At 39.5% G+C, this 21490-nt stretch overlaps 1 protein-coding gene across 3 annotated transcripts in view; it reads left to right on the top strand.

The window, feature by feature from the left end:
- HHAT (hedgehog acyltransferase) overlaps positions 1–21490 on the top strand; it is a 165593-nt gene that overhangs the window by 95942 nt on the left and 48161 nt on the right. For 2 of the 3 annotated variants that reach the window (XM_082755694.1, XM_082755692.1), the window contains one exon: positions 3400–3544. The exons of the other annotated variant lie outside the window; for it this stretch is intronic. In XM_082755694.1, the coding sequence (XP_082611820.1) occupies positions 3400–3544 (145 nt within the window). The remainder of the gene's footprint in view (positions 1–3399; positions 3545–21490) is intronic. 3 annotated transcript variants of the gene reach the window in all.

Genomic DNA, 21490 nt, shown 5'->3' with positions numbered 1-21490 from the left:
CAAGGCAGTGGTCATAGGACTGAACCTGTTGGAGCTCAAGAAGCATTTGGACAACACACTCAGACACAGGGTCTGATTTTTTGGTTGGTGCTTTGGAGACCCAGGAGTTGGACTTGATGATCCTTGTGGGTCCCTTCCAACTCAGGATATTCTGTGATTCTAAGTAAGACAGAGCATCAAGGAAGAAATGTAAATTTACGGGTATCATCCAGGCAACTATAGCTTCACTGTCATTTTAACGCAAGGTATTCTTTCACCACTTTCTCTCCTGGCAGTATTTCTAACAGGAAGAGAGAAGAGAAGGAGACAGCAAAACAAGGAGACAGCTTCTTCTTTTCCAGAGAAACACCACAAATCCGTAACAGCTGCTTGTGTTGTAGCAATGGAATGTATTGTTAAAGGCATTAACGGTGAAGAACTGTGGGTGTGATTTATTTATTTTTTAAAATTTTGTCTGCTCTGATGAAAATGACTTGTAGGTTGAGAAAAAATCTATATGCCAGCAGATATTTAAATCACAAACATTACAATGGATTATCAAGACCAGCCTCAGTCCTTTTTCATACTTAAATTAATGCTTCCAGTGTAATAATTTGAGCACAATAACTGCTCAGGTACTTCTATAGTTAGCTTTTTCTAGATGACATGAGATTTTTAAAGAACTTTTAAATTTTTAACTTTTGTTGCAGCTGGGTAGAAGCTGCAGAGACATCAAATCAAAGGCCCTCAAGAAAATTTGTGCTACTTTTTGGATCAATGCCTTGCAAAGTTAATGGAAATTAGCTACAGTACAGCCCAGAAATGGCTTGATGTTTGTCTAAACTGTTCCTGTCTTAAACTACTCCTTTATATCTTATAAATGACCAGATGCTTTTATGGTACATACTACAGTTCATTTGTACTGTTTAACATATAGCACTTTTGTAGAGGGTGATACATTATATGTGACAGTTTTATTTATTTTTTTAGTAACTGTATTCATTAAAAAAAAAAAAAAGTGTCAGAGCTTTTATAGCTAGACATGTTGTTTTTCTTAGTCTTACTGCATTGGGTTGCAAAACAGGCAGACCTCACAAACTTAACAGGTCTAATCAGTGCCTTGGTGGAAAATGCAGTCAAACACACACTGTCTGATGGATTGCCCATCTCTAACGCTTTTTCCTAACTGAAACTGTTTCTCTATGGAGTTGACGTAGAAGTTTGTTAGAGAAAAGGAGAGTGAAAATAGATCTGGTGGTAGACTATGTAAATAACCTACAACTCAGTCAGAATTATCCAACATGGTGTAAGAAGATGGAAAGCTTGGTGACTCTGAACACAGAAGGTCATAACACAAAAGGACCATAACTATCCCTTATTTAATCTTAGTTTTTAACATGTATTTACTGGCTAGATTTGGAACATTTCATCTGTGTGTGTACATTTATGTGTTCTGAAAAGGTTTATGTTTTTATATAGGGGAATACACGTTCATGCTCTGCATTTCAGAAGGAGACAAGATATCCTCTACCCGTCTGTGACTGAAGGAGAACATTGTGGGCATCTTTGGGAATGCAAAGTACTAGGAAGTGAAAGAGTTGTTTCACTAACTGCCCGTGTCTGTGAATGTTTATATACTTACCTTAAATTCTCCTCCCTTTCCCTATGATGCCCTAGTTTTGATCCAGAGTTTTTAGAGGAAAGTCTCAATCCCTGTGTTCATATATGAATGTTTTTTCCAGTGCTATATGGAAGATCAGCTACTATAGTATTGTGCATACAGATTGACAGAAGCGTATCTATCTCCATTGTTGTGATGACTCAGATAGACTCCTACACTAGATACCAGAGAAGTACTCTGCACTAATATGTTAAAATTATATTTTCGTGCTTGTAATTCATTTGAAATTTTGTGACTTAATAATGTATAAGTTGAAACATTTGTTTTGATGCGTATAAAACTGGCAATGTAATTGTCTGGGAATGTATTTTTAGGTCTGTTGTTCAGGTATCTGAGCATGAATTTTAATCTGGCTGCAGCTATTACAGATTTATTACCGCATTTATAATTTTTTTTTTTTTAATACTACAGTCACAAGACTGTTTTCTGCAACATCAACATTTATGACTTGAAGGCTAAGCACCTCGTGATATTTTCCTTAGTTCCCATACACTGGCAATGCTCATCACTTTGATCACTTTGCAAGAACCATTCAGTCTTTTGCAGATTCAGGCACTATGTAAAGAGGCTTGCAGCCTGGGGACATGATGAACAAGATATTTTTTTTCTTACGCAGTACTGTAATGAGGCAGTATTTCCCCTTATTGTGCTATAATGATTTTTACGATTTAACAACTGAGAATTGGAAGAAGCTAAAACTTTCTCATTCTTCTTTCACTGCCTTTCTGCAATTTGCAGAACTGCACTTGCTGCACTTGCACCTCAGGTGATAAAGGAAAACATAAATGTAGAAAAAGTAACACTAGTATATGACGGAGGGAGGCTTGCTTTATTTGTATCATTAGGACAATACCAAGAGCTTTACAAGTGGTATCTATACTTTTTGAATATGAGTAGTAATACTTGCAATGAAAAAAATGTTGGGATTGCATGTGTATTTAAGTCACTTTTATAAGGAAATACCTGCTTATTAAGAGACTCATTCCAATAACCCACTCTGATCTGACTCTGGAATCTTTCAGTGAAGTCTTATTAATCAACCAAAGCATTATTGACTTTCAAAATATTTTATGCTACTTGATTTGTAGTGGTGTGTTTTACTCCATACTGGAATCTGTTGCATAGTTTTATCCACCCCAGCATCTTGTTGTTAGTGTTCACATCCATCAGCAAAATTTCTTCAAAGACTACATTTAAGAAGCAAAGAATTAAGATATAGAATATATAGAGAACTATGTCCAGTTCTGGGCTCCCTGGTATGAGAAAGCCATGGATATACTGGTGTGAGTCCAACAAACATGATGAAGGGAGGACTTGAGCATCTGACATATGAGAACAGGGACTGTTCAGCATGGAAAAGAGAAGGTTCAGGGGTGTCTCACAAAGTGTGTAGGTACCTAATAGTGTGGGGGAAGAAACTCGACTTGGTACAGTTCTGGGCAATCTGTTCTAGCTAACAACCCTGCTGTGAGCAGGGATGTTGGACTAAGTGACCTCCAGAGGTCCTTTCCACCCCTAACTACAATTTAACACTGCTTTATATCATAAAATCTGACCCTAATCTAAATGGCATTGGTGGGAGTTCTGCTAGATATGTTACAAGCTTTGGGATCTGTTCAGTAAGGATTTGAACTTTGGTATAAAAGTTGTTTGTCATAACTACAATGTCTTTTTTTAACATTGCTTGAAAAATTGTAGGGGTTGTTAAGTTCATCTGCACCTTTTGTTTCGGCCCTCAGGAGCATTTCTTCTCGCCAAGAATTCGTCGTCAACTTCATGCCGTCCTAGCATCTGTTTGCACTTCGATGTTGATTTTATCAAACCTAATATTTCTTGGGGGAAATCATGTTGGAAAAATCTACTGGAACAGGATCTTTATGGAAGGCAAGTTTATTTTTATGTGCTTTCTATATAATAGAACTTTCCAGAATTTACCTTGGATGTGCTGAGCCAGGTGCTTCTCTCAGTGCACTAGTTGGGAGTAACTTTTTTTTCTGTTCCTGTTCAAAACTATCAAAAATCTGTCTGATAAAATCTAAATAATGATGCATGCTGCATGACTGCAAAGTAACTTTGGATTTCTTTCATAAAGTGCAGAAAGGGAGTTATCAGGCGTCTCTGTCAGTGAAATCACTGAAGATAAGTAATACATATGTGACAGGTTAGCCAACTGAGTTTTTTTCCTGCTCTGTATTTCATGTACATTAGTAAGAGAAGGTATGCTAATGTTAGTGAATAACATCTGCATAATACAGCATAATTGAGCAATTTAAGTTTTTTGGCAGTGGATCAATCAGGGTAGGGACCTTCTGAATACTGAAGCTAGAGTTTGAGTATACGGGAAGTTGGGTGACGGTATAAGCTCATGGTGGTGTTTGGAACAAATCCAACTTTATTTTTTTTGCTAGAGCTCAATTCAGGTGGGACCAGTTCACTTCTTAGGTTTTCATGGCTGCCAGGGCCCTACTTTGTCAAACAAAGATCTTGTAGAGAAACATTTCTTCCTAGCCAAAGAAGTACTAGTAGGCTTCTGTGCTTAGAAGATTTCCACTATGAGGACCACCATTATCTGTTGCTTCTTTGTGCAGTCTTTTCTCAGTGTGTTCCCTGTGGTGGTTTAGAGGCCAGTTCTGGGGTCTTACTTAAGAACCCTAAAATAATGAAACTATGAACAAGCAAGTTTTGTACATAAAATGAATTATTTTTCATCTGTGTTCAAGAGATAAAGGTTGGAAAAACATTGAGAAGGTAAAATTTTCATCATAAAACATAGCTGAAGCTTTTTTAATACTAGGCAGAGAAGATGGGGTGAAATACTTATTCATGTTTGGGTTTTTGGTCTGAAAACATAAAAGATTCATCCTCTATTTTCTTAAAAACCTCTGTTAAATTGTCCCCCTCCTCCCAATCAGTTGGCTTAATAGTTTCAGTATAAAAATAAAACTAAGAGAACAAGTTTGGAAGTAGAGTTAGACATCAATTTGTATGGATTAAAAAAAAGTATCTACTGAAATTGTCCATTTCATGGTTATAATTTAATGCAAAGTATTTTCTAAATGCAATCTATATATTATAAGTGGAGAAAGTATGTCTTCCTCATCAGAAGGATTAACAGTTGGCAGAATGCTGATTTTTGCATTGAAGAAGCAAGCGTGTTTTAGCAAGTTGAGCAGAATTTTATTAAACTGGATCAATTATCGATTGTTTTTCTATGGTTTTTGTTTTTTCTTCATTTTAGATATAATTCTTTGGTCTTCTGTTCGTCATATGCTGTGAGTGCATGTAGGTACTTCAGTATGAGGTTCCAGGGGTCTGAGATATGAAGAGCAAATGAGGTCATTTGCAACAGGGTTTCACAGACTGGTTGAGGTTGGAAGGGACCTCTGGTCATCTGGTCCAAGAACCCTGATCAAGCAGGGACACCTTGCTTGATGTGTTTCCATGATGTGTTTATCAAATTAACTTTATTTTTAGAACTTTATGTTTTTTCCTTAGTGCAGCTTATACACTACTAGTATCCTCAGATCACACAGGTAACTATGCACATATTCTACCACTGATTCTTACAACTCATGTGTACAAACTGAAAATCAGCCAAGATTTCATTGTATTCAAATTAAATATTTCAATATGAATTGTTTAGTCATCCCTTTTAGCCCAGGGACAAGTGAGATGATCTAGTTTTCTGTCTTTAACTGAAGTTTTTTTTTATTAACCTCGTGGGAAATTAAACGTAAATATGCTTGACTTGCTTGGAGAAGTAGGAATGGTGGTAGTGGGTGAGTGGCAGGGGTCCTCCAAGCCACTTCTCTACATAATATACATGACTGTGGTCTCACGTGGTAGACACAGCAATATTATGCTATGCAGTGTATTAGTAAGACGTACTGGTTATGAATCTATTTGATTGAGCGACTAATTGTTACCTTTGCGCTGAAAGAAGAGCATGCATGTAGTGAATTTCTGGTAGAAAATATTAAAAATAATAAAAAATAGTAAAAATAATGTCCTTGCTCTATTTAAAGCTTTTAATCTGTTTGAAATTCATTTCAGTTCAGGAAGCCCAAGCAGTATCTTTTTTTTTTTTACCACTGTAAAACCAAATCTAGAGAGTAGTCATTTGCATTTGCAGGGCATTTATGCATTTTCGGCAAAATGAGCAGTGGGATTGTGATTGGTTGACTGAAGAAGTAGGGGACTCTGCAGCAGTAGCATAAAATACAGTCCTTTTGAGGTAAGGAATATGGATCAGCCCAAAAGAAAAGCTGTGGAAAGAAAGCTGTTCACCTGCACACACATCAGCTGCACAGGAATCGTAGTCAGTTCCCTTCCTGTGTTCAAATCCCACAGAATTATTTGTACAAAAACTTCTTGTATATATATAAGTAGGAGGAAAACAGAAGGGAATAGATAATCATTCCACAGTTTGTAAAAACAACTGCTATTTTGTAGATCACTAGCAAAATTATTCAAGGACACGTATGCCAAATTTGAACAATAAAATACATCTCAGGGCAGAAACCACATCTCCAGTTTTAGGTGGAACTTCAGGTGTTGTGTGTGCATGGAATTGCCAGGTCTGGCAAGGAAGCGAACATCAACATTTTAAAACCTCAAATGCCCAGTGTATTACAGTCAGAAATTGAGTTATATTGTGTAATACCTAAAAACTGCGCTCAGAGAGAGGCTTCTAAGGAGGTGACGTTTTCTCTAACCAGACTGAAATACATAGAAATATCCAGGGATGCTTCTCTCTCAAACTTCCAGGACTATGTATCCAGTTATTCCTACCCTATTACTGCCACCATGTACACTGAATTTATCCAAAAACAGAGTAGTGTTTGTATAGGTGTTGAGCATGTAGTAGAGATACTTGTTCATTAGGATATGTGTGACAATGATGCAGATTTAAAGTGGCCAACTCTTAAATGGAAGTTCTGGTTAAGGTAAAGATGTTCAAAATGACTTGTAGTTCTGCTGTTTGGTTATATGGAGAAAAGGCTTTGAAGAGGATCTACTGTGTTCTTTTGCAAAGACTAAGTATTAAAAAAACAAAAGTGCATATAGTCTGAGAATGGGGAGGAGAGGACATAGATCTGAGAATCATGCAAGTGAGCTACCTCTGTGATCAAAACTGGGTTGCTTTCTTCCTAGAAAGGAACAGGATCTAGATGAGGATATTTTTCATTTGTGGTAAGCGTTGGATGCTGTAATGCCCCTTGCTGTGCCGTATTTATCCCTTTTCTTTTTCTGGAAATCTTGTTTGACTGGCATTTGAACGGTTTTGAAGTGCCTTGGCAGTGCTTTCTGCAGCTCCCATTCCATTGACAAAGAGAGTTTATATTTGAGCATGCCAGGTAGCAGCAATTTTTAAAGGTCTCAGTTCTTCTTATGGAAAATTAATTTGTCTGACTTAAACATGAATTTCTGTGCATCATTAAAAACACTACTGTCAATTATGAGAACAGATGTGTGTGTTTCTTACTTGTATGTGTTAAATTCTTAAATTTGTTCTCAGACTGTTTGGACCATCCATACTGCTTGTTTCTAAAAACTTAGGGTTGGGGGTTTTGTTTGAGGCGTTAAGCTGGGAGGGGACACAAGTGTGTTGGATATTAATAAATGCATGAAGTGTATGAAATTATTTATGTTCTTTTCCTGGTTTGTGAAAAACAGAGTCCAGATCAATGAGGAAAATGCACAGTGCATATGAAGTGTATTTTACTCATGGAAAAGGGACAGCTATTGTTAAACTTAACTATAAACCAGTATTTAACTGTCCAATTTACCTCACTAAAATGTGAGGAGAAGAGTGCCTCTCTTGAGGGCAGTTCATCCCACATACATCGTAGCATGGGATGAGATGCACTGTCACTCTTCACTGCATTCAGAGGCGTTTTGTAGAGACTAGTTTAGATTAGATTGGACATCTAACCTTTGAGAAGGTGTCCTTTAGCAGACATCCAGCAAAGAGTGAATTTCACCCCCAGTTAGAAATGATTTACTGCAGGAGTACAGAATGTCTGGCTAGGCAGAAGTTCTGCAGTGACGGGTATCTGACCGTTCTACCAGACTGCAAACTTTGTGAATCAACAGTGTCATACCAGTTCCAACAAAAATAGACCTTATGCCAAGATGTGTTGACAGCAGTGTAAAATGCGTAAAATAACCTCCTCTCATACTTGATGTTCTGAAGTTTAAAGTTAAAATACGTCCAATTTTGGTTACAGCAGTGAAAAAAAAAAGAATCATCTGACAATTAGGGAGAGTGGAATACAGTAAAAGTGTGGGAAGTCTGGAGGCCATGACCCTAAAATAAATGGCATTGTTTTGTTCTGGAAGGAAAGTATTGTGGGGAGAAATAAGTACACAGAAGATTTTGCAAAGAAAGTGTTCACAAACTGGTCTTGATTTCCAGTGAGGTCAGGAGAAGAAAAAATACCTCTACAATTTAGCAAGGAAGCTTTAGCTGAGGTAGGAGAAACTTTCAAAATGTGAGGCATGGTAAATACTGAAATGGTACCAAGGTAAGCTGTTGGATTGCCACCTTTGGAGGACAGTCTCCAGGTAGATGAAAATCTTTCAAGCAACGTAGAAAATATTGATTTCATCTTGGTGTAGGAGGAACCTCTGAATGGCCTCCAGACCCATTCCAACCCCTATTTTCTGTGGGTGGTTTATCAGCAGATAAAGCTGTTTACATGATACAGACAACGCAGGATTTTTGTTTGGGTTTATATTTTTTCTTTATATTTTTCTTTATAGAAATAAAAAGGTTTATATTTTTCTTTAGCAAATTAAGGACTTTGGTAATGTATAAAATTGCAGTTTCAGGAACATTCTAACCATTTCTTTTTGAAGTTTGGCAATCAGGTAGTGGAAAAAGCCATTAGCACTGTGACCAAGATGCAGTTTAGTGGAAGTGATGGTGCAATTTTAAACTACTAACAAATACTCTCATGGAAAAGTCTGAAATATTTCCTGTTTCATACTCACTCTTCTAGCATTCAGGATGGAAAGCATAGTGCTATATATGAATATTTAATTAGATACATTTTTGAGAGCATTTTAAATGAATTGTACTATACAAAGCAAAAGCTGGTTTCCAAATATCTAATATTCGTTCCCTAACTGAAGATGGGGAGGTCTTTATTTTGCCTCCAGTTTTCCCTTTTGGCTTGCTTCTAAGCAAAAGCAAATCCTATGTTGATTAGAATTTAATTATTTGATTAATTTATAGGAAAAAAATAGATTTTCTTGTCACTACCAAATGATTATCTGACCAACTTTATGGAGGTAAGGAGCCTTTGAAATTCTTCTCAGCTCTGCAACCCTATCTCATACTGTGTTCCATGGGACATCTTAGCCATTGACTTGAAAGTGGGAATTTCCGTGATAGTGGCAAATGGTATTTGAAGGTTTGAGTGAACCAAAGAGTTTGGTGTGACACACTGGGTATAACATGCACAAATGTGGAATTTTTGGCTTCCTTTGGCAAAAATAGTACATCATTATCTTATGATGTTAAACTCAAATGATGTTGTTTAATTACACTATATCATGGTATTGAAGATTATTCTCAGAACTTATATTTGTTTCTTTTTAGTGAAAAATCTAGTCATCTATTGAAAAATCTGAATCATCTAGTGAACGAATTGAGAGTTACAAAGGGTATCAGGTTCCTTCAAGACATGATCCTGGACTGCTGTTGTCTTTAGAAGTTTTGCTTTTGATTTTGAAGACAGTAAAATTAGGTCCATTCCCTATTTTAAATAAATAAATAAATACAATGTTCCTGTGTCAGTTATTGCATGCTGTGGTCTGGCTTGTGTAAGATCATGCCTACCCATATCTGACTAATGTTGCTGATCATATGCCTCATTTGCTGCAGTAATGAGTGTAGGGAAAATGTCTCAGGATGACCAGCAGTTCACACAACAGCATCTCTCCTTTCAGAACCTTTCTGAATATTGCTAGTTAGCTTAGTTAACAGACTGAACATGTTTTAATGGCTGAAGGAAGTTAACAAAAAGGAGTGGAACAAATAAGTTAGAATTTGTTATTAAATAGAAGTGTTTTAGTGGACTTCTTAACTCTGAGGTGTTGCCATGTGTACGTGTGTTAATACATAAGTATTAGGAGCCATATTGCAGTTAAATAACTTCTGGGTTTGGTAGCAGATATCCATAAATATCTAGACATGAAGAGGCTTTAAGTTACAGGAGGAATGAAATCAAGTGGCAAAAGATCTGAAAGGAGGCCCCCAAACCTGTCAGCTAAGCTGTCCCTGTGTCTGTGTGATGCTTTGCTGTCTATTCTGTGCATCTCTTGCAAAGCCTTCATTCAAATGTCTTTACAACTGAAAGAAGAAGGAGGTCTGCTACAATGACTGACTGTTCGGAGTTGGCGCTTGCATTTTTGGGTGGCCCTTGTTATGGTTTGGAAGCTTCTGCTGTAGAGTAGCGGGCATCTGGTCCTCCAGCATTCCAGTTCCTCCAGCTTTTCACTTTCACTCAGAAATCCCACTTGCTGCTGTTATGCAGAAACTTACTTAAGGTCATTTTTTTTTTCTCCAAAAATACATTTATGAATGCTATATTGATGGATTGCATAATTTAGAGAAATATTGCAGAGTAGCAGGAATAGTACTAAAGATGTCAAATTTTTCCAAATGATTCATTCCTCTTCATGCACAAAGGAAACTTGTTTTTGCAATCATTTATGTGACCTTGCTTGGTGGGTGCAGTTCATTGGGAAGTGAGCTGGCAAAATACCAAGAAAACCAAATTTTGGTCTGCAGAAATAAGGAGGCTTTTTCCCCTTCACCTCCCAGAGGATTAGAGCTTTATAAAAGCAGATATTCACATGTTTGTTTGGAGGTTTTTTAGAATTGAAACAATAAAGTATGTTCTTCTGCCATTTTGTGTTGAATCATATTGGTTTGAACTGCCATTCTGTGTGAAAACTATTGGAGGACTGCCATGTTTAAATTTAACAGTTGCTGGCGAATCTCAATAGTTTACCATTTATCTTCAAACTCTTAGGATCTGATCCTGAAATCACATCAATGAAGTAATGTTCATTGTTGTGAATTATGATGTACATGACTTAAAGAACTAAATAAACTGCAGTGCACAGAAAATGGGGGTTGTTTGTACATCATGTTGCCTTCTTGGCAGTCTGTGGTTATTTACAGAAAGAGAACAAGTTTGCTACCTAGTGAGTTTTGTTGATCACAGGCAAAATGTCCCCAGATTTCCAATTACTTGGGCAGGTTTCATACAGCCTTTTTCTTACCAGGATCGTAATGGCAGTAAAGGTGTAGGATGTTATGGTGAGCAGTTGGTGTATCTCGGTTGGCTAAATCCATCTTACATAACAGATCTTACTATGTATCTTACATAGTATAACTATGCTGGTAGCAATGTGCATAGTGTGGAAGCTAAAATAAATGATACAGCCAAACATGCACGTTATGGTGGAATAGCGGATCAGCAGGTGCTATTTTAGCACATCTCTCAGAGACTGAAGCACTTCGAATGTGTAGAATCCTCATGTATTAAACATAGCATGAGCATAAAAAATATAACCAGTTTTTATCTCAGAAAGCTTAAAATTGCCATGTCCTTGTGATTGCTCTTCAACATGTGACTTGTAATTCCTATAGCAGAGCTCAGCAAAGAAGTAGGAGTGGGAATGGTTTTAAAATTTATGGAAGAGCTTTTTAAAAAATCTTGTAACACCTCCAAAATGCTGTTCTCAGATGGCTCCTTAGACACATCAGATAGTACAACGAACATGTCAGCAGGCCATGTAGGAATATCCTTAGAACCATTTTTTCTTGAAACTGTTCTTTGGGAATTGTTAACAAGATGGGAGTAGTGCTCCTTAGTTTCCCAACGAGTGGTAGGTTAACCACTGAGGAACAGGGCTGAGCACTGCCACAGGGAGCAGCAGACTTGTTGCCTCCAGAGGCAGCACTGGAAGATGGGAGTATGGTTCCCATGTGGTTGTGCTAGATCTTTTTTGTTGTGCGTTATCAGCAAGATTAATTTGCGAAGACCATTAGCTTTCTCTTCCGCTCCAGGCCCTGTTCATAGTTAGTGCTGAGGGGAGAGATCTAATTTTGGCCACATCTTGCAGAGGAAGAAGTTTAGTGACCCACACAGACTGACTGTTTTTCTTCATTGCCATTGCACTTGTTAGCTTTTGCAAGGCAAACTAGCCCAGCCAAGAAATTTAGGAGGTCAGAGGATGCTTGTGTTTTTGGCTTCTGATTCCTCTGGATGGGCACACAGCAAAAGTCTCCCAGTGTCTCCCAGTAACATAGTGTTACATAAAATACTTGGAATTGCCATTTTATGCTAACTGCGTCACTATATTTATTGAGAAATGTGTACGTATGTGAACTCATGGATGTGGTAATATGTATTTAACTGATCAGTAATAGCAATGATTTCAGCTAAGTCTTGGAACCGTTGAGAAAAGTTCTGTAAAGAATGATGCAATCTTTTTCTTTCCCTTGCTCAGAAATTTCCAGGAGCTTTGTAGCTGCTACTTCTTTCTCATCATTGAATCCTATTTCTTCCTTCTGTCAGTTCTTTTCATCTGTCTTCAAATTTTAACTAGTCCTGACTCTTTCACTTTTTTCAAATGCTCATTGAGAGAACAGTTCCCAAATACAGAAAGTAACCATCTAACAGCAGGAACTGGAACACCAGCTGTATTTAGCTTTGCAATCATTGAGACTTTCATGACAACTTTCTAAGTTGTTTATTTTCTGGAAAGTGAAAAACAGCATTGTGGGGTTCCACAATTATTGCCACTTAGAGCCTGCTAGATTGAATTTTCTCAGCCCTGGAAGTAACATTCAAACTGCCACACAAGTTTGAATGGAGACTTTTTTTTTTTTTTTTTTTTTAAATGCCAGACCTGCATGTCAGCTTGAGATCAGAAAATCAAGCTGTGTTCATTCTGGCTCTTGCATCTCTAACAGTAAAGTCAGAGATATTCTTAACAATTGTGTTGTGGAGGTACATGGGCCACAGAGGAGGCTATTGGCTTCTAAAAGATGGGTCACCTGTGCCATAGGAAAGAAAAACAACAGGAATGAACCAAGCATAAGATAAAGCTCTTAGACTTAATTTTACCAATCCTAGAAATGCTACATTTTTCGTGCATGGTACTAAAAGTATGTAGCTGAGATGCTAGACTAAATAAATGCAATAAATATTAACATATTAAATTCAGTTAAAAAGTCAGAGATCATCATAAGCTCTCCCACTTATTGTCACAAATTACATCTAATGTTTGCTGTTCATTCTGCAGTGAAATAATGCTGAATTTTAGAGCAGTGAAATTCCTCAAAAACATTTATTCTAAGTAATGGACTTCTGATATTAGGGTGGTTTTTATTTAACAAAATGTTTTCATAGAATATTGCAGGTAGGAGGGGACCCAGCTCCTTTTCCATTTTATCTTTCCCTTTTCTCACTTTTTGAAAAAATCCTGTTATAAGGAGAGCATATACTGAAACCCAGTTGTGATGTGTTAGTGTGGATCTTGAAGGTATTGAACTTGCATGGTTAGTAGATTAACTTAAAAGTGTGATACAAATGTCTTAGCCCTCCATGATTTAACAAGATCCAGCATTTTCCTTCTGACAGTTGTTGAAATACCGGAGTCTTTTTCCATAAATCTGTAAAGCTGCCAGACCAGTGTAATTTCACCTGTTTTACTAATTAGCAGTAAATAGTGTGAGTCATTTGCAGCTACAGACTAACATAGCAGTATTTAAGCTTCTTAACCAGAAAATATGCTCTGATGTTAATAAATGATTTAGTTATTTTTATTTTTATGGTACTTACTTATTTGCATGTGAAAAACAGTAGATCATAGAATCACAGAATGGTTTGGGTTGGAAGGGACCTTAAAGCCCACCCAGCTCCAACCCCATGTGCAGGGACACCTCGCACCAGACCAGGTTGCCCAAAGCCCCATCCAGCCTGGCCTTGAACACCTCCAGGGATGGGGCATCCACAGCTTCTCTGGGCTGCCTGTGCCAGTGCCTCACCACCCTCACAGTAAATAATTTCTTCCTTATATCTAATCTAAATCTACCCATTTTTAGTTAAAAGCTATTATTCCTTGTCCTATTGCTGCAGTCTTGATGGAGTCCCTCCTCAGCTTTCCTCTAGGCTCCCGTAAGGCACTGGAAGTCTGTTGTAAGGTCTCCCCAGAGCCTTCTCTTCTCCAGGCTGAACAACCCCAGCTCCCTCAGCCTGACTTCACAGGAGAGGTGCTCCAGCCCTCTGATCATCCTCATGACCCTCCTCTGGACTCATTCTAATACTTCCATGTCCTTCTTGTGCTGGGGGCCCCAAAGCTGCATGGAGTACTCCAGGTGGAGTCTCAGAAGAGCAGGACAGAGGGGGACAGTCACCTCCTTCGACCTGCTGGCCACACTGCTTTTGATGCAGCCCAGGATATGGTTGGCTTTTTGGGCTGTGAGCACGGATTGCCAGGTCACGTTGAGCTTTTGTCAACCGTGTTGGCAAAATGAAGCCCAGGTCTTTCTCCCCAGGGCTGCTCTCAAACCATTCTCTGCCCAGACTGTATTTGTGCTTGGGATTGCCCCAGCCCAGGTGCAGGACCTTGAACTTGGCCTTACTGAACTTCATGAGGTTCACACAGGCCCACCTCTCAAGCCTGTCCAGGTCCCTCTGGATGGCATCCCTGCCCTCCAGCATGTCGACCGCACCGCACAGCTCAGTGTCATCGGCAAACTTGCTGAGGGTGCACTCAATCTCACTGACCATGTCACTGACAAAGAAGTTAAACAGCGTCAGTCCGAGTACCTGACCCCTGAGGAACACCACTCATTACTCGTCTCTACTTGAACATTGAGCCATTGACTACAACTCTTTGACTGTGATCATCCAACCAATTCTTTACCCACTGAGTGGTTCATCAGTCAAATACATGTCTCTCCAACATAGAGACAATGATGTCATGGGGGACAGTGTTAAATGCCTTGCCCAAGTCCAGGTCGATGATGTCAGTTGCTCTTCCCCTCTCCACCAGTGCTGTAGCACCATCATAGAAGGCCACCAGATTTGTCAGGCATGATCTGCCCTTCGTGAAGCCATGTTGGCTGTTACCAGTTGCCTCCTTATTTTCCACTTTCCTTAGTGTAGTTTCCAGGAGGATCTGCTCTGTGATTTTGCCAATCACAGAGGTGCGTCTATCTGGCCTGTAGTTCCCCAGGTCTTTCCTTTTTCCCTTTTTACAAGTGGGGGTTATGTTTTCCCTCTTCCAGTCAGGGGGAACTTCACCAGACTACCATGACTTTTCAAATATGAAGGATATTGGCTTACCAACTTCATCTGCCATTTCTCTCATGACCTGTGGATGTATTTCATCAGGTCCCATGGACTTGCACACCTTTAGGTTCTTTAGCTGGTCTCAAACCTGATCTCCTACAGTGGGTGGTTCTTCATTCTCCCAGTCCCTGCCTTTGCCTTCTACAACTTGGGCTGTGGGGCTGGAGCTCTTGCCTGTGAAAACTGAGGCAAAAAAACATTGATTTTTTTCATCCTTCTCCATATCCTGGGTGACCATGTCTCCCAATAGATAACAGGATAGGTTTTGTATTGTTAACATCCATACTTCCCCCGTGTAACAACACGGGACTATTGATTTTTATTACTTCTGCCCTCTTTCACGTTTTTTTATTAGACTCACAGCTAAACCTTCTATCAAATATAATAATCCTTGTACAAATTCTAACTTAGGCTTTGAAGCAGTCCCTGAGAGAAGAGTCTCTTGTGTATTATAAAACAAATTATCGTTAAAAAAATCTCCCCATTGTGAGACTTATGTCAGAGTAAAGATTTGTCTCGAATCTGGATTGGACAAAAGCTCTAATCATGGTACTTGTCTGGAGGATTGTTGTGGGAGGGTTGTTTATCTCCTTAGAAATAGTAAAGAGTTATTGAAGTAGCTACATTGTTCAGATGGGAAAATATCTTCTTTAGTAGATCTTAACATTGACAGGAATGTGTGTTTTATTCCATTACCTGCAGGTTAATGTGCATCATATGGTAAAGAATAGCTTGCAAATAATTGAAAATGTTTTAAACTTGAATATTGTGACTATAATTCTTTGCCAACTTCTCAGCCTGTTAACACATATATTGAAGGCATCTTCTGTTTAACAAATGAACTGCGTGTAATTGATTGGGAAGCAGCATATCAGAGAATCTTAATGTTCTTAAATTGCTATTACTTTTAATTTAAAATGCTTAAAATGGTGATCTTTGTTCCAGCATGTCTATTGCATGCAACTCAGAACATTGTTGATACTCCTTCATTGCTGTATCTAAAACCCGTCTCAGTTATGTTTTTAGTGTAGCAACAAGAAATTAAAGCTTGCATGTGGAACAAGATAATCTTCACGACACTGGCACCCTTCATGACAGACAAAGTCCATCATATGGATATCTTGTTTCTTACTTGAATATTGGGACAGGAGACAACTTGCTTGTTCCTACCCAAATAGCATATTTAAATGTTTAAGACCAGTCAACCTGTAGACTGATTAGAAATGTGGAAAATGAAATGACTGGATAGCTCTAGAGAATTGCTAATGGCATGTACAGTCTTTCACCTTAGCTTAAGTTCAAATTTTTTCCAGGTCAGTAGCAGCATAGAGTTTATACCACCTGATAGTTTTTTCCTTGCCTCTGGTATACAAACTGAGAAGAAGGGTTCGGGTAAAGTTGCTGGCTTTGAGCAGGAACTCGGCAGTATGAAGCAGTCTGCAGACTGCTCTAGCAGTGGAACAAGTTTGGAGACTGAACCTCTCTCCTCCTCTTGTCAATAGGCTGGCCATACAAGACTGCAGCTATGCATAAAAGCTACAAAAAAGTCAGGGATACAGGTTTTGTCCCACCCCAGCTGTGCTAGGAGGAGTTACTTCCATGGAAGTTTGAATGTTACTTCCAGTAGCAAAAGCAGTCCCACTCATCTGTCTCCTCAAGACAGATCGGTTACCACTTAGAAATAACAGTGTGATTCATATGGCAAAGTGCCACTGTGAGTCGGCATGTGGAGGCAAAAGGAGGATCATTGAGACCCTCGAGGGAAAACCATCAGTAGAGCCCTGAACAGTGTAGAGAGTCTTGTAATATTATTGGACTCATAGTTCTGCTGGAGTAAATTACTCTCTTTGGCACCTCTATTTTTTGTCCACATGCCAAAAGACCTCCCCTGGTGGAGCAGGCTGTCCCCCTGCAGCCCATGGGTCCCACATGGAGCAGATCTCCACGCTGCAGCCCGTGGAGGAGCCCCCGGTGGAGCAGGTGGATGTGGCCTGGAGGAGGCTGCGGCCCATGGAGAGCCCCCGCAGGAGCAGGCCCCGGGCCGGAGCTGCAGCCCGTGGAGAGGAGCCCACGCAGCAGCAGGGGGTCTGGGGGGAGCTGCCGCCCACCCGTGGGGGACCCATGCTGGAGCAGTTTGCTCCTGGGGGATGGACCCCATGGGATGGAGCCGCGTGGGAGCAGTGCTTGGAGAGTTGCTGCCTGTGGGAAGCCACAGAGGATCAGTTTGGGAAGGATGGCATCCCGTGAGAGGGACCCCACGTGGAGCAGGGGCAGAGAGGGACTGTGAAGAAGCAGCAGAGATGAAGCATCAGAGACTGACCACAATCCCTATTCGCTTGTGCTGCTTGGGGGGAGGAGGTGGAAGAGGGTGGATGGGGGAAGGTGTTCGTAGTTTGCTTGTAGTTCTCACTGCTCTAGTCTGTAAGTGATAGGCAATAAATTATATTAATCTTCCTATGCTGAGTCTGCTTTGCCTGTGACAGTAATGGGTGAGTGATTTCCCTGTCCTTATCTCAACCCCTGAGCCCTTTTTCATTGTAAAAGGGCTTTTCTCCCCCACTTTTTTTGAGGAGAGGGAGTGAGGGAGTGTTTGTGGTGGAGTTGAGTTGTCCATCAGTCTGAAACCACCGCAGACACTGATTCAGGAATTACAAGCAAGCTGTGGCTAGAGACCCAACTTCAGTTTACCAAGAAAGTGCAAATATTCCTTCAGCATTGTGACAGGCATTCATGTGGACTCAGTCTTAGTACATTGGCCACTCCTGGCACTCTCAAAGGTCTGCTAGTACTGTCATGTCTCAGCTAGCACCCAGATGTTCAGAGAAAAAAGCAAAAGAGACGCTCCAGGTCTGGAGAGTGCAGGACAGCAAAATCTTTTTTCACAGTGAGAGCCAATACACGCCTCAGTCTGAGCAAAAGCAGAGGCCATGGCAAGGTTGTGTAAACATGGTCCTTTAGCTCACCTTTTAGCTGAACTAAAGAAGCTCTTGGCAGGGGCAATAGTTACTTGTGCCTCATTGAAAGTCTGGCTGGTAGACGTGTCACTGGCTGCAGTGGATTCCCTCATGCATAGGGGAATCCATAATTGCTGGGCGGTGTAATGTAATTGCATAGGGCAGTATGTGATGTTACACCTCCCTTAAACAGTGGGATTGAATTTCTCTTATGAAACTGAGGAAGCAGTTGTTATTTCTTTATCTTACAAATATGTATTTGGTCTCTGCACCCTTCTGCTTAAACCAGTTAAAAGTCATATTCTGGTTTAACTACAGCTAAGGCATGAGAACAACAGAAGACAAAAGCTAATTAATATTCTTTTGACTACTGCTTTGAACAAATGGAGCTGTATTCTCAGCTTTCCAAGCTCAGCTCCTCCTTAAGCTCCAGCAGAGATGAAAGGAAGACAGTGGCGATGAGGGAGGACTGAAAAAACTGGAAAGAAACAAAGTAGATCCAACAAAGTCTAGCTTGAGCATTTCTTAACAGTGCAAGTTCATACAAAACAAATCTTGCAGAGAGACCTTCATTGAACCCTGCTCTGTCTTTGGAGATTCCATCTGTTTTTCTATAATGTCTCACTCTTTCTTTGCTTGCAGAAAAGCTGTTGTCTGGTTCCTTCACTGGACTGGTTTATGTAGCAGACAGTCCCACTACAACATAGCACAGAGAACAAGGCAGTGTGTCATGCAGTGCAGGATTGCAATGGGATCAGCAACTCACTGCAAGAGTACGTTCCCATGAATTAATAAGTTATACCTATTTAAAAATGTAATATGGAACCAGCACTTTCAATCTATGAAGCAGAGTGCGGATTCAAATCTCATGGGTGGCTGCTTTAGCCTGCATGACTGGCACTGACACAACTGCCAAGGACAACTCAAGCAAGGTAGCTGACCTCAGCACTGTAACACAGCTACTGTGAACAGTAAGGTCATTTTCCCCTCTCTTTTATTATGATTCTTGTTGTTTTTAATGCTGTGTAAAGGGTAGGTACAGATCAGCTTCTCTAATACTGGGAACAGATCAGAGCCTCTGACTGGCATCTGCCATCTGGGATACTAATATAGCCAAGGAAGTATTGTGCTGACTTCATGTGAATTCTTGTTCATCCTCTCTCCCCCTCCCAAGTTTTAAAGGGATTCTGTTTCTTTTTCCTTCTTTTCTTCATCAAAACATCCAGTCATCCTGGCTGTTGAGGCTGACTTTGCTGGTAGCTGCCTCTTGATGATTTACAGTCACCTGAAAGGGCTTATCCTAAGGCTGAAGGACTATGGGGCCACTGTTAAGGGAGTGCATCATGGCAGTTCATAGTTTAATCCTTTTCAATACGTATGCACATAAGCATGAATTCCAGTTAACAAATCCTATACATATCCAAGAAGACTTCATTCAAGAGACCACTTTCTTGTGGTAAGAGCTTTAGTTTGGGTTAATAGTAGGTTTGATGTTAGACTACTGCACTTGTTTGTATTATATTTACAGGCCAAAGCATAGAGTGCATAAATGTGTTTTGCGAAATGCCTGCATGTTGATTTTTATTTGCAGTGTGAACTGGATCTTTTGTCATCATTGTTAATGTCACCTAGAGAAAATTACCCAGCCTGAGAAGGCTGTTTTCGACAGTCAGAGTTCTCAACTGGAAATAGATTGTGTGTTTTCATGTCAAAGCTGATTCTCTCAAATGATGTTACGAGGACAAGAGAGAAACGGCTCTTTGGACTCTCCAGTGATGAAGGCAACTTTGTCATTACAAGTAGAGGTTAGAGCAGCCTCAAAGCTTCTCCAATTTCTGCTGAAATTGATAATCTACAAGAAATGTCAGCGGACTGGAGGTTGCAGAATACAGCAGGCTCTGCTGCAGTTTAATGAAGTCTGATGAAGGTCTATCAAAGGATGTACAGCCCAGCTACTCTGGCTGTGCTTCCCCTGAGCTTGTGCTCTTTTACTTTATTTCTAAACTAAAAAATACTCATGTATCACATGTAGGGTAACTTGTTTCTCTGGTATTTCCACCATTTTGAAGTGAAATATCATGAAGGATAAAGCCTTAGAAAGGATCAGAAAATATGTCTTTTTCCATAGTGTCATGTGGAATAAAACCCAAACTATATTCAGGCATCTCAAGTTTTCACAAATACGCACTGGCAATGTCCTTTTCCATATGTTGTTTCCCTCAAAAAACAAACAAGCAGAAAACCACAAGTAAACAAACAATAAACCAACAATGGGGTGAGCCTTTATTATCATTATTATCAGTAGAGCTAGCTCCAGAAAAGCATAAATGAATTTGACTTCATCAACACTTAACATTTCACTGATATACTGTAAGATATTAGTGAAACTTTGTGTTCTTGCAGGGCATGAGAGCAGGCACATTGACCTTATTTTGTTCTTTTGTTCATATTTTAATCCTCTTATATCCTTTTTTATGGTCTTTTTAAGGAAAAAAAAAAAAATCAGTGCTTGGTTTTTTTTGTGATTACTTTTATTTCTGTTAATTCTTCATGAGATCATTCCTTTTAACAATATCGGATGTTACTGGTGGTCATTGTAAGACATGAGAATTCAGTCCAGGCTAGAGGATGTGTGATGGGTGGCCTATCATTCTTGGCAGCTGACAGACTGACAGTAATAGTTCTCTGCAATAACTGTCACAAATTGGTGACCATTTAGGATATCGTGGTTTGGGGTTTTTGCTTTTCCCCATCCCTAATCCCAAGATCACCCTGCATGTATCTTATATAGGAGAATAAGAGTAGTTTGAGGGCATTGAAGAACAGACAACTGCCTGAGGAAACTGAGTAGCATACAAATGATTAATGAGGTGATGTATTTGGCACTACTAGCATTATTTTTTGGATAATGTATTCAGGAGGAAGTAAATCAGTAATGGGATTTAAGAAGCACAAAAGGAGATTTCAGTATGATAAATTGCATTCACAAAGGTGTTACTGAATGTCTATTGATATTACAGGAGCAGGAAGGATTCTCATGTGAACTGCATACAGCAAACTCAAATTTTTAACTCTGTTGAACACTGGATTGGCACAGTATCTGGTGAAGATGATGTTAGTGCTTTGCATTAGTTTCCCATACTCTTGTAGGGAACTTGAGTAGGTTCCTCCGCTACATAAGAAATATCATCATGAGTCCTTTGCTGGCCCCATGAAGAAGCTGGTAACTTTATGGCAACTGTATCTCACCCCTCCTTGAATTCTCAGATCTACATGTATCTCACCCCTCCATAAATTTCAGATTTATTAATGCAAACAGCATTAATGGGAAATCTTCAAGACCCCAACTTGCTAGTTTTATAGAACAGAGTTATCTTCCCTCTTTGCATTCTGTCTCAGGATATTTCTTCTGTTTTCAAAATATTTTGTTTTTTTACTGGGCCACTGAATGTTCTTCATCTCCTTCTTTGCGAATGACCTTATTAAAAGACTTT

This window comes from Aythya marila, assembly GCF_965140915.1.
Source record: "Aythya marila genome assembly, chromosome: 3".
Taxonomy (NCBI): Eukaryota; Metazoa; Chordata; class Aves; order Anseriformes; family Anatidae; genus Aythya; species Aythya marila.
The sequence above is the reverse complement of the archived record's forward strand: the minus strand, read 5'-3'. Positions and strand labels throughout refer to the sequence as shown.